Raw genomic sequence first — 22,319 nt, forward strand, 5'->3', positions numbered from 1 at the left:
GCATTTTGGCAGAATTGTCACTTCTCAAAAATCACAACTTTTTAGCAACACACACACACTCAAAAATAATGTTTGTTTAGTCATTCATATAAATCCTCTGTGGACTGTTTTTAGCATTTTAACATGCCATTACAGCAGCCCCATTTACATTGAGCGAAGAATGTCGGATCAGTTCAATTGTCTGCTCTCAATGGGATGGCTGCGAGAAGATGCTACCAATGAGGGTATTTGTTTTGCCCTCCAACATGAAGCTGAATGTGTCCCTGAGGAGATGTTTTATGGAGAGGGATGAGAGTCAGTGCGAAAATTTAATAAAGTGATTTGAGGGAGACGACGAAACGGGACAGGAGAATTGATCTTTCTGTATGTGTTACTCACGTTGACTGTTAGAGAACTACAGTTTCTTGTTTACTTTCAAACTCTGCTTTTCAGCAAAAGTCTTGAGTGGTTGAGTAATGTCATGCATGCTGTGATCATGACATCCTACTAACAGCTTCAAACAACATGTGCAACAAGATGGAAAGAAATCTGCACCTCCAGTATGCAAAGTGCCAATATGAGCGATGGTGTACTTAAAACAAAAAATAAATGAAAATAAAAATATTCACTAATTTGGGATTATTATTATTATTATTATTATTATTGTGTACTGCACTTTGTTACATATGCAGTTGTTGTAAAAGTTTTTTAGAAATAAGAAAAATTGAGTGGACTTAGGTTGAGAGAAGATTTGGAGAAGCAACAGAGTCCTAAGTGTATCGAAGTGTAGGAGAGTTGAATTTGTATTTTAATTGTTACCAGTCTTTATTTTAATTAATCTTATTTTTCTTTCCCATCCCCTACATGATCATTTAAAAGTTTAGCAGTTTAAAAGACCCTAGATGGCCATGATTGAATTATGGTACGTTGCAGGAGCAGATAAAAGTACTTCCATATTTGGCCTCTAGATGTCCCTAAAACAGAATTACACCACTTTTCCTTCAGCTGAGAAGCTTCCTTCCTTGTCCTTGTTGACTGTTTACGTCGGCAATGGCGGAAGGAGCGCTCTCCTGTGAGTTTTTTTCTTGCCAAATAATAATACTATTCACATTCAAACTGTGTTCTCAGTTCGTTTCAAGTGATATGTCATATTTGGGTGAATTACCGGTTGTTGTTTTGTTTTTAAATAAAAAGATTACATGTCGGCATACACGCGTGTCTTGTAGTAAACACAGCAGTGCACTCCACTCGGTTTGGGCAAAGTCCACATTACTGGCCATATGCTGCCTGGTTAAATTGTGAATCTTGCCTGGTTAAGCAGTCGCTTAACAAAGCAACATGTTTTACTACCTGGCCAAACAATTTCAATTCACGTATGGGTGAAGTATGAGCAACAAAATAACGCAGTTCTTGTTTTTGGCTGTGTAAAACCAGCTGGCAAGTGCTCCCGTTCACAAAATCATGTTTGGGTTGAAACTTGAATGATTCTTGGAGTGAAATTTAAGAAACACTAGTGCAGTAATAAGTAACAAAAATGATTCGTGATTAATTATGGTCAACTCCGTGGCATGTGTGGTTGATAAGGACGAATTCAGAAATATATTGAGAACACTCACCACACTGCCTTTTCTCTGTCAGCTGGAGAAAATTGGAAATAAATTACTTTATGTGAGTATTTTTGTTGTTGTATTTTTTTACAGCAACATTGGGTTAACGAGAAATACAGAACCAGGCATTTGAAAACTCAGCAAACACATCTTTACATTAAATTTAACTTCATTTAAGATGACTTCCCTAATCTTTCCACACCTCTCATCATCCCTCACAGACTCTCTGCCTTCCTTGAATCTCTTGTGCCACTCAAAAAACGATGATCGACCCATGTAAGATGGTCCACAAGCAGTCTGAAGGACTGCATTTTCAAAAAAACAGCCATGACAAGCGGAGTTTAGTAGGGAATGTTTAAAGTCCTGCTGCAGCTGTCCCTTTCAACATAGAAAAATAAAACTGGGTCAGTCATCTCATCAGTTATAACATACTACAATTTCAACAGTCTACGATAATCATAAATGGCTCTACAAAAAAGTCCGGAAGGCACCTCGTACTACATCTGGCATATTAAGGTTGACATTTTTTCCACTTTTGCCGAGATGTGATTCAAATTTCTTTGAATTTCACCTCACTGCTGCTGTTGTATTTGCTTCTATATTATTAATATCAATGTATAAGTATATGAATATCGCTGATGTGACATGTTAATTTTCCTCATGGTAATGCTATCTATCTATCTATCTATCTATCTATCTATCTATCTGTCTGTCTGTCTGTCTGTCTGACTGTCTGTCTGGCCGTCTGTCTGTCTGTCTGGCCGTCTGTCTGTCTGTCCGTCCGTCCGTCGTATATATATATTTAAACATGGAACATTTTGTAGCAAATGAGTAGATATTTATATAAGCTTGATACAGTAGTATTATTGATGTGATGCAGAAACATTTAGAAAAATAGTAGGCTATATATGTGGATTTGGGGTGGGGCTCTTGTCCCCTAAATACTGTATATTATTTGTTTCAATTACTTATTGTCAATCTAGGTTGCACAATTAGTAGAATTTTAGTCATTATGAGGATTTTGGCTGCCACAATTAAGCCTGTTATTGGCGATATTTACATTTTATATGGGCTCTGCTGCATTGCTAATCAGGCATTTTCTCAACCGGTAGTTAGCCAACCAACAGGGGCCAAATAGATTGTTAGAGCTGCCTAAACAACAAGCAAGCACACTGTGTTAAGTTAGGGTTAGGGTAAGGGGAAACAATTAATAAATCACATTGTCACATTTGCCAACACATGTTTGTCATTGGAAAAAGCAAACAGTACTTTTTAAGTTGTGTAGTTTAAAATTTTTGGGGTAAAAAAAACAACATACTATAATGGTTGTACAGTCTGGTCAACCTGTCAACTTTACAACTCCACAATGCCATTTACAATTTGATATCGTCAAGTAGCTTATCACGTGTTTTTGCGTTTCTTGAGGAGGAGGCCGAGCGAGCCACTTGCAGCAACAGATATGTGCAGTGACTGAAATGAGTCTGCCACTTTAATTGATTGAAATTGTCTTCCATTTCTTAATGTGCAGTGAGGGAGAGCTGTGGAAGGGGGAAAAATACTGGCTCCAGCTGGCTTTTCAAAAAATGTTCGGCCCACGTGATTTGCTTCTCTGGCTGGAAATAATATCATGCAACAGTAGGCTTCACCCAGCCTACATTCATGTCTATGTCAATTCAGTGTTTGAGTTGTCCATTGTCAGTGCATATATCATCTGATTGTTTTCATCCTGTTTTAGTAATTTTCTAATAAAAGTATTGTACTGAAAAAATATCAGTCATCAGCAATGAGTCAACGTTGACTCGAGTTTCATTACATTATATTAAGTCCTACAACCTCTACAACAGGCTTCCACAGTCCTTGAGGGTCAGCGTTCTGCAGGTTTTAGGCCCCGTCCACACGAAAGCCAGTTTAAATGTATCCTCACACGTATCTTACCGTTTAGGCCGTTCGTCTACACAATGGCACGGTTTGGAGCTTGAAACCGATTACCTTTGAAACCGGGCCCCAGAGTGGAAAGATTTCAAAACGCGCCCTGTATACGTCCGTCTGGACACCATATGCAGGATACTCCTCCAGTGATGACGTAATGGTCGCAGCTCGATGATGACGCATTGTCGCAGATTGATGACGAATGCGCCAATTCTCGCGTGATTGTGCGCGAACCGTTAGTCTGTCAACAACAATGGCGGATATCAGTCGTTAAACGTCTTCAGCATCTTCTTTTGGACACACGCAAGTCATCAAATGCTTCTGTGTGTACGAGATTTGTTTGAGGAACAAAGCCGGCTTTGCTTCCGTCTGAACGGGGCCTAAGATGTTTTTGTCCTCCAACACATCTGATTCATATAATCAGCTCATCAGTAACCTCTTCAAGAGCCTGATACCGATCCTGATCTTTAGAATCAGGTGTGTTTGAAGATGGGAGTCTGAAGGACTCTGACCCTCGAGGACCAGGACTGTGGAAGCACACACAATATGGGTGGGTACATACATCAATAAAGAGCAACTAGCTTGATTTATTGCAACTACTGTATTGAATTTGCTAAGAGGTCTGCAAAGCATGCTGGGAAGATGTCAGTCAATCGAGAAGTCACCAAATGCCCTTCTGTTAAGTCTTGCAATAATCCACATAACTCACAATACACTACTGCAAAGCATTTCCTCCTCCTGTGTTTTCATATTAATAATAGCATCATTATATACCACATTTAATCAGCGTCAGTCTCTAATGAGTCGCAACCCAGCAGTTGTGCCATTTGAGTTGAAGTTAAAATTGGGCAAAGCATCCATGTTGTTGCACAAAACCTGTGTTTGCTGATTAAAGCTACAGTCAGTGATCACTAGCTCTATCTAGTGGTGAACTAATGATTCATTAATTTTAAAAAACTACTATGTCAATAGTATCCAAACAAATGTTGTATCGCATAAATGTTCTATTAATTTTAGGTCTATTAATCACAGGTTATTTTACATGGCTGTAGTTTCACTTTACTAGAGGCTGCCATGTTTCGCCACCATCTTCTTGCTACGGATGCTCAAAGGATGACTTTGCGAATGTAGTTAGCCGTGGTGGTGCTTGATCGTTGAGTTTCACCTTCTGCTTTGCTCTCGCAAGCTTTTTTTTTTTACTAGCTTCTCCCGCTAGCTGCTCTTGTTAGCTGCTGCATATTTAAATATGTATTCGAGATGTATGTATATACTGTAAAATATTACCAGTATTATATGTGATATGATATAGCAAGCCCTATCACTTACACTACAGTACTGCACTGTTGACAATTGTTTGACAGGCACTGCAATTCTGTTGCACTTATTTTTCCAGCAGAATGATGTTATTAATTTATTTATTGTAAGTGTATTCATGTTATTTAAAAGCTAGGGATGTGATACAATTTCAGAGACAAGGAGGAAAAAGTCATGCGACAAAAAGCATAAAAGGCAAGGTGATAAAGTAACTCTACTCCTCGCCTCAGGTCCTGGCAAGTTGCCTGATTGAAGACGTGCTCCCGCGGTCATGGACGAAGAGTTGTCACCTTTGGAGTGCCTGCTGCCCTCAGGTGATTCCTCTCAAACCTTCTTCTCGTTGGTGCAAACACACATGCACACAGTCAATTCAAACACATTGAAAAAGCAGCCTGCCTTTTGCGACCTAACACAAGTTGGTTGGTGTGATGTATGCAACTGAGCAAAACACCTGTTTATTCACTTTGCTGTCACAATTTTATTCCTTCCTGTTCTTCTCCCAGTCTCATTGGTACATGCTGTCCTGGGGAAATTAAAACTCCCAAAACAGAAAGTATGAGATGCACTTGGATTTGTTTGACTTGTGTATATTATGACTTTACTAAAAGTAGACTTTACCTTGATGATACATTTTAGACAAGAGATTTCTTAAGAAATTTCAGAAGAAACAGGCGTATTGCTATTGCGTGATCCTCCAGTGTCATTCCAGGCATGCCTTAGGGTTGCTTCTGAAACATGCTCAGTACAACATGCCTAAGTACTTTCAAATTGTTATTTTAAACTAGTGTACACTGTTGAGGAAAGTTGTGAAAATGGAGAACAAAAGAAAGATGAAAAGAGAATTCTGGCGGCCCCCCAGATTTATAAAACCATTATCCAATATAACATTTTATGTTAACAGCGTAACTAATTGAAGTTCCATATTTTAAAGTACTTCTTCGTCTTGAATTGTAATTTGGGTATCACAAATATTATTGTTCATGTGCACGGTATATTCTGTGTGTAAAAAATATTCTTATTTCATATATCAGCCGTTGTATTGGATATATATCAGTTATCGGTGGATGTATCGGATATCGGCTTTTTTAGCTCCCAAAATCTATCAGCATCGGCACCATATTTCGTGTTTTATGTAGCATCTATTGAAAAATCCATTCATAGAAGTCTACAAATTATGTCATGAACCAAGTATTTTACTCAAATATGAGATATTCTTTTTAGTAAAATCTGTGTTGATTGAAGTGTTAATTCACTTTGTGTGCAAATAATCCTTCAAATGATGCAGAAAACAGCATCCAGCCTTCTCACAAACATGGAAAGTTTGTTATTTGTTATCACATGCGATTATCTTGTGCCTAAAAAATAAAATCCTTGGACTCTCTCTCCTTTCTCCCCTCTCTCACCCCTCTTTTTGTCTCTGGATTGAGACATTCATCTATATAGAATACATTTCTGTTGCTTTCTAAATTTAATCTCTCAGAGGAAATCCTTATTGAGACTCCTGGCAGAGAAAATATAAAATAAGCCCCTGAATGAATTTTAAAATCCCGGGTGTACAGCGTTAGACTTTTAAATTCCAAAATTTAGTTATAAATGCCAATTCCTGTAGTATAGACTCGAGCTGTGAGCTTAGGCATGTGCGTTTGTGGTGTTTATGCTGTCTAGTGCTTCCCAAGGTGACATTTCTTTTAACAGTGCAAGAAAGGGATAGGCTTCTATTCGTGCATGAGTGTTTACAAGAGGTTATTAGAAAAGTCATGGCTGGTTGAGTTTTTTTTCCCCTTTGTGGACCCCTAGCTAATTAAGAGATGAGACTGACAAAATCCTCTCCTCCGTTCCACTCTTTCATTTTTTCTCCTTACTTTTTTTCTCTTGCTTATCCTCCTTCCATGTTTCATTTCCGTCATGCCAAACACTCAATTTTTTTGTGAATTACCTTTTGTATAGTAAACATCAAGCCTTACACAAAAACCCAGAAGTTTCCTCTTTACAAACTCCCTCCCCCCCAGCCAAGCCTTTTTAAACTCGGCGTTACACAGCTCACAAAATGTATATTCTCTGTAATTGCTTTTTCTCTATGTTAACTTTTTGGCCTCTTGCATTCATAATGTTGCAGGATTTGTTTTTTTTCCTGCAGTGTCCTTGATAGCACATCTTCCAAATTTCTTGACATTGGTTAACTTCCAAGTTTGTCTAATTTCAATTTATTTTATCCATAACATATCATGTAAAGTGAATTATTTCATTCCTTATGTCAAACTACAGTACTATGGCTATCATAAAACATTTATTAATGCTAAAGGCATTAATAAAAAATGAAAGGTAAAAATTAGATCTATGGAGTAGCTACACATCAATTAAGTGTGAAATTATACACTGAAGTACTGTACTTTGAAAATGTTAATATACGTGTGACACTGATCCTACATCACGTTTCTCTATCGATGACTTGGCAGCTTGGCTGGGCGATGGCTAGACTACACAGGAACACTATCATCTCAAAGCTAAAGCTATGCAGGTTAGGATCAGCATCAGCATCAGCATCAGCAGGATCAGCACAGATCAGCATTAGCTAACAGCGTTATTTATTAGCTTCTGATAAGCGGAACTTAATTGTTTTTGCAAATTTGTTGATGACCATAAAAAGTGGCTTGAGTACATTTGTTGTTAGTTGCTTTTTTGTTGGAAAAGGTGTCTTGAATAATCTCTAAATTTAGCAAATTTTCAATTGAACCAGACTTGCTTTTAACACTGTGGACTTCAGCACACTCCACAATAGAAAGGGGCGAGGTGAGGAGTAAGAGGAAACCCCCCTCAAAACAATTAAAGGGGACAAGCTGTATTTTTTTTTAATCCATTACAGAAGTAACATGTCACAGGCCTTTTATTAAGACACCTGGGAACTATTTTAAAATGCGTAATATCTCCATTAAACAGATGTAAAACACAGTACAGTGAAATTACAGTACGCACTTTTAACTATCCTTGCACATTGCAAATGATGCCACACAAGTTAGTTTGACCTGCTTAACTTTTGAGGCAGATTTTCCCCCTGACTTTTATGTAAAATTCAAAATTATACAACTTCAGGCTATTCAATTTATTTGAAATGCTGCAAGGATCCAGTTGAACTAAAACCAGATACTGTACATGTATTCAGTAGAAAAAATAGCATAACAATCATCAAGTGTTGAACAATTATTCATTTTTTGGACACAAAAAGTAACATTAAAAATGTATGGAAAAGGATTTATAAAGGCAAACAAAAGTGTAAGATAAATGGAATACAGTGTGAAGGTGAGAGAGGGGAGAGAGAGCTGGTGCTGTAATCTTTGGCCCATTAATGCTTTTGGAGCAGCTCTAGTTTTACATTGTCAAGGATGCAGACTTTCCCATTATTTCTTTGCTCCCCTGCAGATAAAAAAATGGCAATTGCAAAGTAGCAGTCAGAAGATCTGCATTAGGCATTAGCAGTGGAGCAAAAGAAGAAGAGGGGAAAAAACACGATTGGAGGCAAGATGGATGGCGTTTTGAGGGAGGAGGCAAACTAGATTTGTGAAACAATTTATCCCAGGACAGGGACTTTGACAATGAAGCATGGACATTCTTAGACAGGAAGGAGAGAAGCGACATGCTGACATGTTTTTTCGTTGTTTTTGTGCTGCTTTTAAAGGGCCTTTTTGTCATGTAGTTGCAGATGGTGCGCCACCCAAGGTCACAGTATTACAACTTCTTACTGTCAGGCCATTGGGGTCATACACATTGTACAACGCTGCAGAGTTTGGGCACGCATATCAAAGCTAGTGTCAGCAATATTGACTCCTTCAGTTTAATTCCCTCTTTTCTTTTTTTGTGTTGGTGAGGACTGAAGAGGACAGGAGGGAAAAAAACACCACCACTGAATTCTTAAAAGTCTGGTTAATCATGCCCACATTTATATTCATGCTGTTCGCTTTGTCTGACTGCAGGCAAACAGAGGATCGGTCTGATCATCCTGAACCAGCCTTTGAATAAGGACTACCTTCACATACTATGGAGTAAAGGTATAGTCTGTCTATGCATTGCTTACACTTTGCTAGAACATGATTGGACACCTTTTACACGTGTATGCAAATTTTCACTGAGCCTCTTATCTGTACTGTGTGTTCTTTTTATCTGTATGTGGAAAATGGAGCAAACTTTAATTTCTCATAGTGTCAATACAAATGAAAATATCACTATGGATATGCCTTTATGTGTTTCTTCATGATTTACACTTCTTAATTAGAAAATTCTTAATACCTATTCCACAACCACCTTGTTTATTTTCAAACACTTTAATTAAACCAAATATTGACAAATAATCTTTATATCTGGGTAATTTATGCCAGAGTGGCACTCTCAGGCAGAAACAGGCTAGAAGAGCTGATGGTTTGTAAAAAGCAGTGGAGACAACAACACATAAAAGCTAGTCGGTAAAATATTTAGGACGTGACTTAAAAGATGTCACCAATTTTGTGTGCCTTATCTCTTCGGGCAGGCAGGCTATTTAAAAAGTCGAGACATGCAATGAAGATTCCCATATCACTTTAAACGTTAAGCCTCGACTTTGGGACAACAAGAAGGCCGCCACTCAAGAATCTAAGGCTGCAGACTGGCGGTTAAAAATCTGATTAGGTAGCTCAGAGCCAACCATGCTTTAAAATTAATATTGGATCCCCGATATTCGATAATAACAAACAGCACATTTTCTTGAACATATGACGCTTCCCTTTAAAAGACAGTGTGTTGGATTTTGTGCCATCTAGTGGTGAACTAATAGAATACAACAATTTTGAATCGCGCACACTACGGTGCCTCAAGAGAGACCACACTTCGTCAGTCTACCACCAATTATTATATTCGCCACGTTCTTCTCCTTCGGGTATCCGTAGCAGGAAGGACAGCAGTGAAACATGTGCGCCCGCCTACGACAATTTGTACACTGATCTGATAGAACTATTTATATATTTATATTTATATTTACTATTTATTGAAATTAATAACGGGTTTTTAAATGGCTTAATTATTAGTTCACCATTAGATAGCACTACATCCTACAGATTGTCCGTTTAAGTGATAATTCCCTATATTCATACATAAATATACCATAAACATACCACAATCTTCGTTGTTGCGATTTTCAGCTTGTACATGAAAATGATGATGATGATGAAGATGATGATAAATAACTACTGTAGCCGTGTAGTCTGTTGTAAAACAATGTAGATTTGACCTCACAACGAAGCAGAAGAGTTATGTTCAAGGTGTCGGTTGGAATTGTTCGGTGCGGATCAAAATATTTTATTCCACTACATCACAAGGCACATAGAAATTTGATTGAGATCTAGAAATTTGATTGAGATCTGATGAGTGTAGATAACATTTGAGTACAGTGAACTCTTTGTCATAAATTAGATTTTTTTTCAGCTTTGTGATGATGTGCTATCCTGCTCTAATTAGCCAGTAGAAATGTGGTCATAGAGGCATTAACATGGTCACCAGCACTACCCAGGTTCTTCTTGGCCTTTACATTTTACAAGGTCCAAAGTATCATTAAAATGTATATAAAACTATACAACCCATGCAGAAGAGACTGGAAGTTCATTTCTTTCTTTGCTGTTTTTTTTGTTGTAGTCCTCTGCCATTTGGTCTAAAGAAATGTAGCCCCCATTGATATCTTGTTTCGTAGAGAAGAACAATTCCCTAGAGCCACAGTTGCTGCACATTCAAAGTCAAAGTAAAATTCACTTCTTCTTTTCTCTGAAGCTCGGTTTTAACTTAATTAGCTTTTTTTGCTCAACACCTCACTTAGATCCTCTCGACATTCATTAGCGCTGAGGTTGTATTTCCCTGTTGCTTTTGCTCAAAAGTGCTATGAAGCCTTTGTAACCTCTGCTGTGCCAAATGTGCTACCTTGTCACTGAACATGACCCCTTCCCTGCCCTCTGATCACATTCCCTGTGCGATGCCTTTTAATTATATATTCATCATAAATAACCTACCTTTCTGCATGGTAAACTTTTTTTCAATACTCCTGTGTCTCCTCGACTGCAACAATTATTATTCAAATTATAATTTTTTATACATATTCAGAACAGTGCTAATTTGATACAATACAAAGTCCCCCTGCACTGCCACAGGCTGAATATTCAGCATGACTGTCTTGCCTTGAGACATAGATCTACTGTGTCTTTCTTTTTTTTTTTTTTTTACAGGAGAGCTCAGTATTGTTCATTCGATTTGACATCATCATTGCTCTCCTTTTTTTTTTTTTTTTTTTTTAAATCCAACAAATCAATTAAAAAAAAATTAATAAATGTTTTTTTTTTTTTTTTAAATACATATACATATATATATACACATATACACACACATATATATATATATATATATATATATATATATATATATATACCCTTTTTTTTGTATGTGGGTGAGTATGTGTATGTGCGTGTGTGTGTGTGTGTGCGTGCGTGCGAGCGTGTGTGTATTCATCAGTTCACCTAAAGCCCATTAAAAAAAAATCCCATACTAATAATATAATATAATAATAAATTGCCAGATGCAGAAACATCGATGTAAGTTATCACGATGTAGTGGCTCTCGCTAACAGACAGAATTAAGTAACCGGAATTAGGTTAAAAAATTCTATATACGTAGACCATGTTTCTATAAATTTTGATATTTGGTTTTTATTTGAGGCAGATATTTTTTCCATTAAAATGTGATTTATGAGGAGGTTAGACCATTGGTCGATATTCAGAGTTTGTTTATTTTTCCAGTTAACAAGAATTGTTTTTTTAGCGATAGTAAGGGCTACAAGTGTAGATTGAAATTGTTTATGTGGTAAGTCAGTTGTTGTTAGGTCACCTAGCAAACACAAGTTTGGAGATAAAGGTATCCTACAGTCCAAAATAGCGGAAAGTTTTTCTAAGACTTTAGTCCAGAAATACATAACCGGAGTACATAACCATAAAGCATGAACATAAGTGTCTGTAGTGTTTTGTAAGCATTGGAGACAAATGTCGGAGTCTGAGAGTCCCATTTTCTTCATCATATATTGAGTAATGTATGTTCTGTAAATAATTTTATATTGGATAAGTTGTAAATTTGTGTGTTTTGTCATTTTAAATGCGTTTTCACAAACTTGAATCCAAAAGTCAGGTTCCGGTGCTATAGACAAGTCTGTCTCCCATTTCGAGATGGGTAAAGACATTTTATCAGTATATGAAAGTAACTTATATATTTTTGAAAGTTTTTTTGTTGTTGTCGGAGAAAGCTTGTTAATATCTTTAGCTAAAACAGGCGGTTGGAGCGTACCCCGAAGTGTTGGAATTTTTTTCTTTATCATATTTTTAACTTGTAGATAATGTAAAAAAATTCCGTTTTCTATATTGTATTTTTGGAGCAAGGATGTACAGTATATGATATAAACATAATATCTGAGAAGAGATGGTGGAGATGTGTAATTCCTTTCTGCTCCCACACAGCTAAATGAAACGGTTGGTTGTTAAGTTGAAAGTCGGGGTTATGCCATAGGGGAGAAAGTCCACAGGGCTCCACTTGGGCTTTTGTCAATTCTAGTGCCTTCCACCAGGCAGTCACGGTGGCGGAAATCATTGGGTTTTTAAAACAATTATGGCGCTTAATTGATGTTGTAATAAAGAGTAAATCTCGAAGTCTGAGGTTATTACAATCCTTCTGTTCTAGTTCCAACCAACAGTTAGTGTCTCTGTTGGGTTGTGCCCATAGAACGATATATTGTAGCTGGTTAGCTATATAGTAGTACATAAAATTTGGTGCCTCTAGACCACCTTTGGATTTGCTTTTCTGAAGAGTAGATAGACTAATCTTTGCTTTTTTTTTATTCCAGTAAAATTTTGTTACGGCTGAGTCCAACAACTGGAACCATTTAGCCGTAGGTTTAAATGGAATCATTGAGAAAAAATAGTTTATTTTAGGTAAAACTTTCATTTTAATGGTGGCTATTCGTCCTATTAGAGAAATAGGAAGATTATTCCAGCGCTCCAAGTCACTATAAATGTTATCCAGAAGTGGAGAAAAGTTTAAATGAATTAAATCAGTTAATTTAGGTGAGATTTTTATGCCTAAGTATTTTAAATTACCTATAGGAAATAAGTAGTGTGGGTCCTGGCTTGCAGGGTTCCATGCATTTTCTGTAATAGGTAGAAGTGTTGATTTTGTCCAGTTAATAGAATAATCTGATAACTGTGAGAATTTAGTTATTAAATTAAATACTTCCCCTAGCGAAGTAGCCGGCTTTTCTAAATAAAGTAAGATGTCATTGGCATATAGATTAATTTTATGTTCTGTTACCCCAGAGTAAATTCCTTGAATCCTTCTTTCCTGGCGTATGGCTAATGCAAGTGGCTCAATAAATATTGCAAATAATAAAGGGGATAGTGGGCATCCCTGTCTTGTGCCTCTCTGTAAAGTAAAGCTCTGAGATATAATCCCATTAGTAGTAACTGTAGCTTTTGGAGAATCATATAATACTGATACCCAGTGGATAAATGATTTCCCAAAGCCAAATTTATTTAAAACAGCAAAGAGGAAGGACCAGTTAACTTTGTCGAAAGCTTTTTCTGCATCCAATGATATAATAACTGCCTTTTTATCATGCCGCTGTGACATGCTAATAAGGTTAAAGAGTCTCCTAATATTATTAGTAGAGTTCCGATCTTTAATAAAGCCTGTTTGGTCGCTATGAATAATTGTCGAGATTACTGTTTCTAGTCTAGATGTGAAAGCCTTAGTGATAATTTTAATATCAGTATTAATTAGTGAAATCGGACGGTAACTTGATGGAAGGGTGGGGTCTTTTTCTGGCTTTAATAAAAGTTTAATTGCTGCTGTATTCATGTGTGGGCGTATGTAACCCTTAGTTTTAATTTCTGTTACTACTCTTAAGAATAGTGGAGCAAGCATTAACCAGAAGTGCTTAAAAAATATAGCCGGATAACCATCCGGGCCAGGTGCTTTGCCATTAGGCATACTATCTAGAGCACTGTACAACTCGTTTATAGTAAGTGGCGCATCTAACATGTCTTTATATTCAGTAGTTAACTGAGGTATGTTTAAGCTACTGAGGAATGCCTCAATATGCTCAGGGTTAGGCTTGTTAGTTTCTAAGTATAGGTTACGATACTGTGTCTTTCTTGAAAAAGGAAGCAAATTGTAAATCAAAAAATGTATACACTGTATATATATTCTTTGATCTTTAAGTATTTTGCAAGGTCTTAATGCACGCTGCATTCATTGGAAGGCGCATATGTTCATACCAGATGCAGCTACTGGTTGTTGAATTATACAACCACAAGTGTGCATACCTCTCTGCTGGTTTGTGCCATGCTCGATAAATACATTACCTAAGAGAAAGCTAGACCTCCACATTCAAACCATTTGCATCTACGCCTGCCAGACCTTTTTCACTTATTAATATTTTTTCATTTTTTCACCTATTAATATATTTTTTTAAGTTGGCTGTGGTGAAAAATCTTTTTCTGGCCTGGAAGCATGATAATAATAATTCTCATCTTAATGACTTGCTAAATTGTTGCGCTGTTCGTATGCATACGTGCACGTTAGCAGCTTAAACTGAATGGCCCCAATATAGCAATTTTCAAGCGCCAGTTCTGTTGGAGGGCATTTGGATCATTATAAAGATGAGAAAAACTGTGACCTTGCTGCAGTCTCAAACATTGCAGCACCCTTGATATCTGAAAGTACCACTTCTCTAGAAAAAGCTAAACATTTGTTTTGCTGTATGTATAATAAATAACCCAAGGCACTTAGTCAGAGTACATAACAAACAAAGCCTCACGCAATACTGTACATACATGCGCACTCTTAAAATAGGGAACATTTTGTTTTTGTTTTTTCTTCATTAATTTAAAAAAATAAAATAAGAATGCCTCACTTTGTATTTACACCAATATACATATAGAACATGTCTATTTTGTGATGTATATGATTTAATTTTAGATTATTGTAACGTCATGCTTGCTCAAGTAAAGGATGTCTACCACATACAGCTCTCTAAACATACTGTACAATTTTCACAAATAAGATATATAACAAATGATGAAATTGTTACAGGCTCAACTTGTCGCCATAAAGTATAAAGAGATGTTACCAACATATAATTAAACGCATCTATTCCCCTTTTGAATAGGATATGGCTGGAATTAACAATGACGTGCATGGTAACCGTATTTCTGTTTGCCTAGTTAATGTGTGTATGTAATGGACATTTAATTAATCTCACACGATGCATTGATGGATTACTTTAAAGACAATTTATTTCAGGAACGTTTGCTACAACTTTAAATTGTGGGACATTTGAAGCTTCAGGTTTGAATGCTTCACTGGAACCTTAATGGGAATGTGAAAGTAAAACACGCAACAATGTGAATTTTAAATAGTGGTCATGTTTTTATCAACTGCCTAAGTCCCCCATGAGGCAACTGAGCTATTTCCATTGTCAGTCACACTGAGAGACTGTTGTCTTTGTGTTGGCTTAAAATAATTTAATTACATGGGAGAAAGCAATTTTCTTATCTGGTTTGCCACAAAAAGTACAGTACACTGCTTTCTTAGGATATCTTTGGATGGGGAGAGTATATCAAGGACAATCAACAATGAAACAAACACATCAAAATTGAGATATTAATTTAAGTATGCAAAAACCTGTCTTGTGAGGTGCAGAATTCGGATGCAAACGCAGACACGGCATGGGAGTTGGGAAACAGAGTCTTTATATACAAAAATATAAAGTAACAATAGTGAGCAGGCTGGATTCAGAACACGGAGAAACCTTGACTGAGAAACCTTGATTGAGAGAGAAGGGCTGGATGCATGGAAAGCAACCTTAAACACATAACACACAAACACAATATATTAAGTTTAATGAACTCAGAATTAATTAAACTTGGTTCAACAATTATCTTTTTAGAATGTACATCATCATCATCAGGGTCATAGAAACTGCATAGAATCTGAAAATATATTCACAATGGACATCACAACTGCATAACAAATGGCAACATCAACATCATAACACAATGACCCCACGACCCAACCCAAAAACAGTTACATATATGACACAATGACCCAATCCAAAATACATTCATAACAAAACCCAGATTGATCTTAAAGATTGTATTCATACTATATACTTGTTTTGTAGCACAGTCATACCAAGCACCTAATTATGCTGAAAAAGTATTTTGTTAAGACAATCTGATAGTTTGTTGATTACAAATATGGGGAGTTTTTTAGTCCCATTTTTTTACACAATAATACATATTCTGGCGTTTTACATTGCTAATTTGGGTGGAACTCGAGATGTGAGCAGAACAGTCGATGTCATTAAAAAAAAAAAAATCACACTAGTCACACTGGATTAAACAAGCATCAGGACCACTGTGGCATAGATTAGACCCATCAAACATGCAATGCTGCTTGATGTTGGGATGTGACAAGTTTTGATATTTCTTGTTGCAAAGATAAGACATATTTTCAAATAAAGTTTGAGGGAACGTTTGGGTGGGATTTTGAAGTGCCACAAGCAATGCTGCAGAATAAGCTTTTCTTATCAATTTTGCTCCTGGCTCATGCTTGCTCATGGGACCATAAGACGGTCTGAAGAGACAACTCTGGTGCAGCGATGGTGGATCATAGATCTCTCGCAGCTTGAAAGCCAAAACCTCTAAAACGATATTACATGTATTTTTAATACTGTTTATGGGCTCAGCAGATGTTAGGGTTTGTGTGCCACTCTTCAGGTTGTGGTTCACATGGCGGCACCGCAGCCCTATCTCCACCCACACCGACCTGATCACACGCGCACGCACAGACACGCACGCACGCGCACACACACACACACACACACACACACACGCACACACACACACACACACACACAGATTGAGTACATTTCAGCCTTGTGATGTGCTGCCCCTTGGCTCCCCTCATCACCCCTGGGAGAGGTTCAGCAGCAGGGTGCCAAAAAGCTACGGGAAGGTAGAGTGCAGAATACCGATCAAAGGGGAACTCAAACAGGTGCCGGGTGTGATGTTGTGAAGTGGAAACAAGCTGCTTATCTCGCTCACACACTTTCTCACCCACATCTAGTCTATCAGTCACCCACTTTACCTTCAATCACTCACCCATCGACTTGCTTGTGCTCAGACACGGTGCAACAGCTTAATGAGGCAACCAGGGCAGGTGACACTCTGTATTAGAAAATTGTGCATGCATTTACCATGTCACCATTTGTTGATGTGTAACGGCTTGTTGAGATTTGGGACCATTGCATTGTCAAGCATCAGCTTTGCAATCAAGGATGGAGTGTGTAAAACGTGTCATCAAGAAGAACACAAAGTATGGAAGAGTGGAAGGATGCATGGGACCCCCCCCCCCCCCCCAAAAAAAATACAAAAATAAAAATAAAACATTTATAATTATTTATATATATATATATATTTATATATATATACAGTATATAAAAAAGAGCAATAAAAATCAGCATGCCAATTTTAGTTTCAATCAACATAAAAATCTAACTCAACAAAATGTTTTCCCAAAATTGTTTCCCAGTGTGATGACTCATTTACATTCCAGTCATTACTGGACATAGTCCAGTCCAAACCTGTGCACTAAGGATAATTCTCATAATAAATTGTAATGGATTTATGATGCAGTCGATATGGGCCTGCACATCATCCAGGAACACCTCAAAAGCAAAGGGGCCTATGCTTAGATCTTTTTCATGGACATTAACTCTGCATTCAACACCATCATCATCTCCTCTCCTTCAAGCTCCTCCAGCTCAGCGTCTCTTCTGCCATCTGCCAGTGCATTTACAGCGTCCTTCATATCGTAGAGGTGAATTTGGACTTGAGGAAACATACTTCGCCACAGCTTCCCCTCACACTGTCCAGCTGTCAAGACCTTTATGTTCCTGGGAATTGCAGTATCTTAGGACCAGAAGCGGGAGGCTATCTCCATTCTACATGGCCAGATGAGGACTTATATATTTCCTGTGGCTGCTGAGGAAGCATGGCCTGCCACAGCTGCTGTTGAGGCAGTTCTATACAGCAGTCATTGAATCAGTTCCTTGTTCTGCTGTAGTGCTGCTACAATGTCTACGTACCTGTCTACCCACTCTGGAAGACTTGCACACTGCATGAAGTAAGACAAGGACTGGCAAAAATCTCTTGGACTCACCCCACCCTGGACAGTACACCACCTTGCTGGAAAGAAAGCTCTTTCTCTTTTCGATGCTATTGAGCAATGCTCATTAAAGCCAGCAAACTTAAACCGGTGACTCATAATTTTATGTTGACACCTTACCATTTTGCCCATCTGTGCTGTTACTGCTGTAGTCCTTGTTGTAGATCCATCACAGACTTCTGAACAATTTATATTATGATGGCTTCATACTTTTGTTTATGTCCAAAGTGTCACGTTTTTGTTTTGTATGGGTTAGGGTTTTATTTTATTTTGGTGTGTTTGTCTTGTGGTCCTGTGTGTTTCCCCTGTCTTGTTATGTCTGATTACGTCCACTTGTGTGCCTGTTCCCTTCCCAGTGTGTTTGACCAATCAGTGCCCTCTTCCTATAGTGTTCCCCAGGTGTGTCTCATTAGTGTTGGTGTATTTAGTCCCGGCTGTAAAGGTAGAAGAGTGTTAGAGCTGTCCTGGCTCTAGTGGTAGAAACGTGGTAATGCGCTCCCGGCTTTAATGGGTTAAATGACACTGAGATGACTTGAAACTAATAAGACTTAGTTAAAATGTATATTCCCAAACCCCAAAGATTCTGGACCAATGTTCTTTGGACAGATGAAACAACTGGGTCATTGGCAAGTGAATCATAGAGGATGCTTGTTCATGACCTGATGTTGTTTTGCTGCATCCACAACCTGATGTCTTCAATCTCTGCTGGGTATCTGCTGCCCAATGTTTCTTCTGCTGGTAATGGGTCATCCCAACAAAATATGAAACAAAAAAATCCAACAAAACATCAAAAATCAAAACATAGGACTGTTCCCAAGGTGGAGTTGGAGACATCTCATTGAGAGATAAAGAAATGTATCCATCCATTTTCTAAACCACTTTGTTTGATGAAAAATGATGCAAAAATTTATTTTTTAATAAATGTTCATTATCATTGTGGGGTGTTTTTTCTTGAACAAAAGAGTGCTACCAAAAATATTATCAGTATAGCCCTGTTGTAAATGTGCTCCTGCTTCCAGACAGACATGGTAATGGACAAAGAAAAGTATGAGATGAAGCAGACAGATGTACAAGTGTTCACCCTCTCTTTGGTGCACGCCACAGTTACTTTCACAAGGTACAAGTAGAAAAAGCAGTGCTAGACCTTTGAAGTCTTTCCCTTGAGTGCACCCTAACAGCCCCAAACATAAAAGGGCTCTTAAAAAAATGTCTGCCTGTTCAGTTTGAATTAAATAGGAGCCATGAAAGAGAATAAATTTGCAAATAGCTTGCATCTCATTTTTAGGGACTGCATATCATTCATTAAAAAAACAAACAGCAAACATCCTCATTTGTCTGTTTTTAAAATCAGAACAGGTAATAACTCCCTCATGTTAAGAGGCCAGAAGTTAGTTATCCTATCCTAAATTGGCTTCATAAAATGAGTCATTGTGTTGTCTTTTTGAAGTGTCTAACCAGCAAGAGAATGAACATTTACACTCTGTTATAATGTAAAGTTCAACAATTTAAATAAGTAGGATTCAAATTATCACAGACATTACACTGTAACAAATTGAGTGTAGAATTTACAAGAAATAACTGGCAAAAAAGTTGCCAGCTAATTATTGTCAAATATAATTTATTTACTGTGAAAATCTATTACAGTATATCACTGTATTATTATTATTTTTTTTTTACAAGTATTTACTATATATAAATTACATGTAATTACTGTATTTATTTATTAATAATTTTATTTTAAAGAAAACTGCAATTCACTGTAATCTAGTTTACAACTGTTTTTTGTATTCTAATTTACAGGAATTTACTGGCAACTAAAATTCTCAGTAAATTCCTGTAAATAAATAATACAGTATTTCATAAATAAAATCCATCCATCCATTTTATGAACCGCTTATTCCTCCAAAGGATTGCTGGGGTGCTGGAGCCTACACAGCTGGCTTGGGGGCAGTAGGTGGGGTACACCCTGAACTGGTTGCAAGCCAGCCAATCGCAGGGCACACAGAGACGAACAACCATCCAGACCCACAATCAAACCTAGGGATAATTCACAGCGCCCAATTAACCTACCATGCTTGTTTTTGGAATGTGGGAGGAGACCAGAGCACCTGGAAGAAACCCACGCAGGCATGGGGAGAACATGCAAACCCCACCCGGAAGGCCAAAGCCCGGACTCAATCTCACACCCTCAGCACTGGGAGGCGGACGTGCTAACCCACATGTGTCAAGAGCCGGTCCTCGAGGGCCTGAGTCCTGCATGTTTTTGAGGTCCAACCCACCTGATTCAATGATCAGGATAATTATCAGGCCCCTGCAGAGCTGGATGAGGATCTTAAATATAATCCAGCTGTGTTGAACGTGGGAAACCTCTAAAACATGCAGGATTTAGGCCCTCGAGGACCGGACTTTGTCACCATTGTGCTAACCAGTCAGCCACCGTGCCGCTCTCGTTGTAAAATCAATCCCCGTTCTGCAGCCAAGTGCATAAATAAATGTTAGCTGTAACGTTGCGATGTGAAGACGCTGCAGACTGCCCTCGCGCTAAAATATTACTCACCAATTCGCTGAATTTTTGTCCTTGCTCCGATGATAATACAGGGTCCGCATTTTGCTTCTTATCCAATACCAGATACCCGCCAAAATCCGACAATCTTGGCAGTATTTACATGTAATCCACATAGGCGGTGGAGACGTATCTGCTTTAGTTTTTGAGATCAATGATCCCTGGTGAGGGAAGACCTGGATCGTTGACGTTTTGAAGTTCATTTTTTTCTGAATAAGATTTTAATAAGTCGGCACTCGGAATTATTGCACATTTTTCCCAAAATCAAGTTGTAGATTAAACGTGCAGACAACGCTGCAGACTCCTATGTCAGTGAACCAATAGCACACAACGCTACATATCACGTGATGTTATTCCGCCAATCTCAGTTGACATGCAACAGCTGTTGATCACAACAGCTGAGCTGTGTGTGGTAACGTGACATGACGAAACATTACACAAAATAACGTGTGAAAGGTGCAGCTTCTACGTTTAGGTGAGTATACATATTTTTGGAAAACACTACTGATGCTATTTAAATGTTGTATAAAGTTTGGTGTTGTAAATGACGAGTAAACGCGTCAACTGTTAGCATGTATGTTAGCATATATGTGGTTTACAAGTCTTTCTCAAGCACTTGTAAAGCTCGAGACCTGAAGCTATATTTCTTTGTCACTGAATATTCATCTCGAATTACAATTATGTTTTTCATCACAGATGGTGTGGAAGGAAAAACTCAAATTGGTGGAAGTTATGGCCATGCAGCTTTAGTCAGTGAAGGGCTTGACAAGCCACTCACTCACCGTGACAAGTTGACGTTACGATTTAGTTTATTGAGGGTATTTTATTTATGTTACAGAAGTGTAATTTGCCATAGAAGGAGAAATCATGGAAGTAATGTAGGGTTAGGCAATAAATCAAATTAATTCGATACATCGTCATTTTAAAAATTGAATCGTTGAAAATTTGCTAAATCGTGAAATCGAATTTTGTCTTCAGGATTATTAAAAGCTGTTGTTTTTATGTTCTGTTACATCCAAATGTTTCTGTGAGTTGTAATTTTGCACGTGGCAGAAAGCTGGACGGGTGAGTTACAAAACACGTTTACAATAGCTGCCAACTACTTACTTGTGGCATTTAAGCATAAACTATGAGTGTTAGGTTTATGTTCTGATTTAGAATCAGTATACATGATTGTTGTTTGAACATTTTGCACAGAAATTATTGATGTAAATAAATTAAACCTTGAAATGAATGTTTATTGGGTTTATTACATTAAAATTAAAATCGATTAAAATCGTAATCGTCCTGAATGACTAAAAATCAAGATTTCATTTTTTGGCCACATCGCCCACCCTACTTCGGGGTCACTCAGCAAAATGAAAACCCCCCGAAGAAAACTACCATAGAACTTTGTTGAACATAAACAAACAATTGTCCAATTTAATTACACACCTTAGGGTTTGTATCTTATCCATCTTAGTAGCATATCAATGAACTAATTATTGATAAAATTAATTTAATGAACAACAACGACTTGAGTTAGTCATCTTCAAATGACCTATTGCCACAGATTGTGCATTGGCACAAGTTTGTACATGGCAGCTCATTCAGTTTTCAGGTGCATCTCCACTTAACATAGTTTGTTTTCTTACAGGAGCAATGCACCA

At 37.6% G+C, this 22,319-nt stretch overlaps 1 protein-coding gene across 2 annotated transcripts in view; it reads left to right on the forward strand.

Annotated features, from left to right (window-relative positions):
- The first annotated feature begins 1,015 nt into the window (after positions 1–1,015).
- tpk1 (thiamin pyrophosphokinase 1) overlaps positions 1,016–22,319 on the forward strand; it is an 82,274-nt gene continuing 60,970 nt past the window's right edge. For both annotated transcript variants that reach the window (XM_077555063.1, XM_077555065.1), the window contains exons 1-3: positions 1,016–1,051; positions 5,060–5,143; positions 8,798–8,872. In XM_077555063.1, coding sequence (XP_077411189.1) covers positions 5,101–5,143; positions 8,798–8,872 — 118 coding nt within the window. In that variant the 5' untranslated portion in view covers positions 1,016–1,051; positions 5,060–5,100. The remainder of the gene's footprint in view (positions 1,052–5,059; positions 5,144–8,797; positions 8,873–22,319) is intronic.

The sequence above is a fragment of the Vanacampus margaritifer genome, chromosome 20, assembly GCF_051991255.1.
Source record: "Vanacampus margaritifer isolate UIUO_Vmar chromosome 20, RoL_Vmar_1.0, whole genome shotgun sequence".
Lineage (NCBI taxonomy): Eukaryota > Metazoa > Chordata > Actinopteri > Syngnathiformes > Syngnathidae > Vanacampus > Vanacampus margaritifer.